Source organism: Chiloscyllium plagiosum, chromosome 25, assembly GCF_004010195.1.
Source record: "Chiloscyllium plagiosum isolate BGI_BamShark_2017 chromosome 25, ASM401019v2, whole genome shotgun sequence".
NCBI lineage: Eukaryota > Metazoa > Chordata > Chondrichthyes > Orectolobiformes > Hemiscylliidae > Chiloscyllium > Chiloscyllium plagiosum.
In genome coordinates this window covers 12,669,140-12,675,093 of record NC_057734.1, presented here as the reverse complement: position 1 = coordinate 12,675,093, position 5,954 = coordinate 12,669,140, and the positions used below count along the sequence as shown (strand labels likewise).

The following is a 5,954-nucleotide window of genomic DNA, read 5'->3' as shown; positions in this document are numbered from 1 at the left end:
AAAGGAATATTCCATAGCAGTTTGTAGTAACAAAACTTGTCTGTAATTTGTCTGGTTAAGGTATAAAAGGCAGGGCTGTCCCCTTACATTCTACTTTAAATCCTACCTTTATTTTCCAATCGTTATGGGTGTCCTTCAGTTTGACATCATAAAACTGCTGGGGCACGGGGAGGTGGTGGCTTCCCATAGTTTATGTATGAGCCTGCAGAATACTATATTTGTTTCCCACCTTAATACACTCACCTTTTTTTTTAACCAGCAGAATGAGTGTATATTAGTAATGATCTTGATGCTGTCTGCTTCCTGCCAGGCCATTTTTGGTCTGGTTGCTGTTGCGATAAACCCGTTCTAGGTGCTCTTGGTTGAGCTGCTTGAGCAATGTGTCCTGCCCACCATTTCCTGGCCCCACTCTTGCTGACTGGACTCTTGCAGGCCTCGACCCATCGTCTCAATTGGTAGGAAACAGGAAGCAAGGGCTGCCAATAGACAGCATCCACTGTACACGGAAAGTGTCAGGTAGATTGAGGATTCTAACATAACCTGGTTGGAAAAACATGTTCTGTAAACTAAAACATCTTCCTTCATTATTAAAAATGTTGCTAATAATTTACAAAATACTCTGTACAGTGCTTTATTTTGCTTGAACCTTATTATTATTGAATGGTATCTGTAGCTGAAAGCTCAAACTGCTTCTAAGCTTTTGCCAAGGCACTGAGGTCAGCCACTAAGATAAACATATGGGCTTTTGTGAGGGATAATACTGTCTAAATGTCTTCACTGTCTGGAAGCCTGCAAACTCACCAAGTATGATAGCATGGCTGAGAAAAGGAAACGGGTGGAAATTTCTACATTTCACTGCTGACTGGCATAGGGCATTATCTCAACTTTGCATCTTTGCCACCATGGCAAGGCAGTCATCTGTAAAACTCTGGAGCAATAGACACTTTATTTACTGCATTTCATTCCCATTCCCCTTCCTCCTAGAGATAATGGTGGAAGCAGCGAGTTTGAATTTTTTTTAAGACCAAAGTACATAGATACTTGATAAGCAAGAGGGTGAAAGGTTATTGGGGGTGGGTGGGAATGTGGAATAATCTGATCAACCATGATCTCATCTTATGGTAAAGTAAGTTCAAAGGGCAAGTGACCTACTCCTGCTACTTATTGATTAGTATATTGGGTGACTCATTGTGAAGCATAATTCCAGTAGCGAAAGCAATGCACCACTCAACTTTGTAAGTAGTCATTTTCATGTTTGAACATGGGTAGTAAGAAGATACTTTGCAAATTACAGCAGAGCATGATTTTGTCCTTGCCAGGCATCTATGTAATTACTTTCTAACAACAGTTGCTGAGTAGTGTTCAGGAGCGAGCACTTTAAAAGATTGTATCCCATTTGGGAACAGTGATTGCCCGCCCCAGTGTCAAGTTTGTTAGCAGGAGCACAAGTTACTCTTGGCAACAGAGAAGTGGTCAGGTTTCACCAGGTTAGCTCTTGTGGCAGCTTGTCCCTCCACTGCTGGTAAAATGCCAGCAGCAGCTATAGGAGACCCATAATTGACCAATTATGTGGCCTAATTGGCCTTTAGACAGGAGGGACTCTGCCACTAGTGAAGTGCTACAGTGGAGGAAAGGGAAAGGGAATACAAACCTTTCTTCTCCTAGCTTATACTGGACTCTGTAAGTTCAGAGTTCAGAGGGCCAGCAGAATCCTGTCCACTGAGAACATTGTGGATAGAATGAATTTGATGAAGGATTACCTGTGCAATAAAAGGAGTGATGAGAGCCCCCACTCGTGCCATCCCACTACACGTTCCTAATCCTAATGCGCGGGTGGCAGTTGGGTAAACCTGATAGAAATAAAAATAGTGAGATCATAAAGTGAAGGATGACAATTGAAGCTGGTCTAAACCATTTTCTATTACTATTTTACTGCTCACTGTCTCTATAAAAGGAAGTCAAAGCAAGGATCACATCCAGAGGAGGAGAGAGTACGAAATGGTGGAGCCAAAAATATGTTGGAAGTGAAATTTTCTTAAGAACAGAGATTTCAAGGTGGAAGAAACTGGGTAGAATTTCCAGAAACCAGCAGAAGGTTGATTGAATCTGCAGCCACTATTGGTAGGGTATAAGAAATGAAGAACAAAGTGAGAATGTTAGAAAAGGAAACGTTCATTTGGGGAATTAACCCCAGAGAAGATCATTAAAGTACAATGGAATGAGAGACAATAAAGGGAATTGGAAATAAGAACAGGGATTTTGTAGAGAACTCACCAGGGAATTGGGAACCAGTGTAGCATGGAGAAAATAGGTGGTGTGAATCAGGGTTCAGTGTGAGTGCAAACCCAAGTTGCAATGTCTTGATTGAGTTGGCTAGAGAGAGGTGTGAGTTTTGGAGGCAGGACACAGTTGCAAGATTGTAAAACAGCAAGACCTGTAGGTGCTAATGTACTGGAATTTCGGTACTGAAGGTGATATGAAGGTAGTGAATGATACAGTGATAAAACAGCAGGCAATGTAGTGTGAATTTGGGGGAGAAAGCTGAACCTAGTACTTGCAAAGAATTTCATACCAACATTACAAATTTCATGCACGTTTAGCCCAAGATTCTTGACACCTTGCAGTTCATTGCTATTCTCTTAAATGCACCACTCCCTCTTGACACATGCATATTGTTTGAGGGAGTCTGAATTTAACTCTTGGTTTCAGAATCTTTATTCTACTTTAATTACCACCCTCAGATGAAAATAGTTTTAAAAAATCAGTCAACGTAATAGTATAAATTCCAGTCAGTGAACTGTACTCAACTCTCCCAATTTCATCATATCGTGAGCCTTTCTTTATACATCATCAGAATGTGGGCATCACTGGCAAAGCCACATATATTGTCCATCCCTGGTAATCTTGAGAAGAGGATAGTGAGCTTTCTTAAATCGCAGTGGTGGTTTCAGAGAACTGAGTATGTTGCTTATCCACACGAAAGGGCAGTTACAGAATCAATCATTTTGGGTTCTGAAGTTAAACACAATTCTCCAATTTACTTCTATAAAAGGACACTAATCAACCAGTTGGATTGACAGTATGACAGTCCAACAGTTTCACATTTGCTTTTATCGAATAATTTAAAAACTGGTTTGTGAACTGCCATTGTGATTTTCTGGATTACCAGTCAAATAACATAACCATTACACGGTTGTTCTCAGTAGGAAGTGAATACCTTAGCTCCACAATACTTGCATATAACAGCATATTGATCTTACCTCAGGAGTATAAACATATGCAGCCTGAAAACCACCTGAAATGAAAGCTCTTGCAATAAAGAGGAATACAGTGAGGGCCAACCTGCAGAAAAGAAACAGACAAATGGTAATCCCCATTAGATAAAGAGAGAAGCAAACAGAGTACTGGAGAAACTGAGCAGGTCTGGCAGCATCGAGAGAAACAGAGAGAGAGAGTTAACATTTTGAGTCAGATTTGACACTTCTTCAGAACTGAGATAAATAATTCTGATAATATGAAAGGAATTGGAAGCAACACACAAGCATAAGGTCATCTATGTATGGAACTACAGGAGCTGGATGAGATACTAAACAAATATTTTGCATCAGTTTTTACAGTGGAGAAAGAAATAGAGGCAAGGGTACTTGGGGAATTAAATATTGATGTCTTGAAAACAGTCCATATTACAGAAGAGGAGGTGTTGGAGATCTTAAAAAACATAAAGATGGACTGATTAGATGTATCCCAGGACATTGTAGGAAATTAGGGATGAAATTGTGCAGCCCCTAGCAGAGGTATATGTATCAGCTTCAGCCACAGGTGAGGTGCTAGAGGACTGGAGGGTGGCAAATATGTTCCTTTACTTAAGAAAGGTTAAAAGGGTGGCACAGTGGCTCAGTGGTTAGCACTGCTGCCTCACAGCACCAGAGTCCCAGGTTTGATTCCAGCCTTGGGAGACTGTGTGGAGTTTGCACATTCTCCCCCTGTCTGCGTGGGTTTCCTCCGGGTACGCCGATTTCCTTCCACAGTCCAAAGATGTGCAGGTCAGGTAAATTGGCCATGCTAAATTGCCCATGGTGTTAGGTACATTAGTCAGAGCGAAATGGGTCTGGGTGAGTTACTCTTCGGAGGGTCGGTGTGGACTGGTTGGGCCGAAGGGCCTGTTTCCACACTATAAGGAATCGAATCTAAAAAAAGAAGTCTGGAAAATGTAGACCAGTGAGTCTGACATTAGTGGTGGGTAAGTTGTTGGTGGGGATTCTGAGAGATAGGATTTACATGTATTTAGAGAGGCAAAGATTGATTAAGGATGGTTTTGTACTAAACTTGATTTGAGTTTTTCAGGACCTAACCAAAAAGATTGATAGTAAACGTTGTCTACATGGACTTTAGAAAAGCTTTTGACAAGGTTTCAGATGCAAACTAATTAGTAAAGTTAGATTAGACAGGATTCATGGAGAACTTACCAAATCAATACAAAATTTGCTTGACGGTAGAAGACAGAGGGTGGTGTGGAGGGTTGTTTATCGGACTAAAGGCTTGTGAACAGTGTTGTTCCACAGGGATCAGTGCTGGGTCCACTCTTGTTTGTCATTTATATAAATGATTTGGATGAGAATTTAAGAGTAATGCTTAGTAAGTTTGTGGATGACACCAAAATTTGTCAGGTAGTCGACAAGGAAGAAGGTTATCTAAGATTACAAAGGGATCTTGATGAATTGGGCCAATGGGCTGAGGAGCGGCAGATGAAATTCAATTTGGATAAATGTGAGGTATTGCATTTTGGTAAAACAAACAAGGGCAAGACATATACAGTTAATGGTAGGGCCCTGGGTAGTGTTGTCGAACAGAGAGACCGAGGGGTTCAGTTACATAGTTTTTTGAAAGTCACAGGTAGACAAACATATAGCACACTTGCCTTCTTTGCTCAGACTATTGAGTTTAAAACTTGGGACATCATATTGAGATTGTACAGGACAGTGGTAAGGCCACTTTTGGAGAATTGTGTACAGTTCTGGTTGCCCAGCTGTAGAAAGGATAGTATTAACTTGGAGAGGGTTCAGAAAATATTTACTAGGATGTTGTGGGGACTGGAGGGTTTGAATAATAAGGAGAGGCTGGGACATTTTTCCACCGGAGTGTATCAAGTCATGAGGGACATGGATAAAGTGGATAGCAAAGGTATTTTCCATAGAGTAGGGGAATTCAAAACTAGGGGGCATATTTTAAAGGTGAGAGGAGAGGAATTTAAAAGAGGCCTGAGGCGCAACGTTTTCATACAGACGGTGGTTCATGGGTGGAATGAACTGCCAGAAATGCTAAATGCAGATTCAGTTACAACATTTAAAAGACATTTCGATAGGTGTATGAATAGGAAAGGTTTGGAGGGATGTGGGACTATATTAGTTCAGGAAACTTGGTCAGCATGGATGAGTTGGACCAAAGAGTCTGTTTCTGTGCTCTAAGACTCTATGACTCTGTGACTCATTTGTCTTTCATTCTGACTAAAATGTTTTTTGCAGCCAATGTGATATCTCTCATCATCTCTCAATCAACCAGCAATGATTCAGAGGATGAGTGGTCTCTAGTGCAGGTCAGTGTTAGAAATATTTGTACCTGGATACTGGGTGGCCTAAGGTGTAACCAATTAGTATTGTCGGAAGTACTGGTTTTGTACACTGAGGTTTTGCCCTTGATAAATTTTCATGTAAATTTACTTTTCCTTAATAAGCCAAGAAATAGAGTCATGGAGATGTACAGCATGGAAACAGACCCTTCAGTCCAACCCATCCATGCTGACCAGATATCCCAATCCAATCTAGTCCCACCTGCCAGCCCCCGGCCCATATTCCTCCAAACCCTTCCTATTCATATACCTATCCAAATGTTGCAATTGTACCAGCCTCCACCACTTCCTCTGGCAGCTCATTCCATACACGTACCACCCTCTGCAT

General features: G+C 41.2%; 1 protein-coding gene across 1 annotated transcript in view; it reads right to left on the bottom strand.

Annotated features, from left to right (window-relative positions):
- Positions 1-348: 348 nt before the first annotated feature.
- The window catches only part of svopa (SV2 related protein a), a 32,545-nt gene continuing 26,939 nt past the window's right edge, over positions 349-5,954 (bottom strand). The window contains exons 14-16 of the mRNA XM_043715256.1: positions 3,261-3,342; positions 1,761-1,850; positions 349-540 (exon numbers count right to left, since the gene is read on the bottom strand). Of these exons, the coding sequence (XP_043571191.1) occupies positions 349-540; positions 1,761-1,850; positions 3,261-3,342 (364 nt within the window). The remainder of the gene's footprint in view (positions 541-1,760; positions 1,851-3,260; positions 3,343-5,954) is intronic.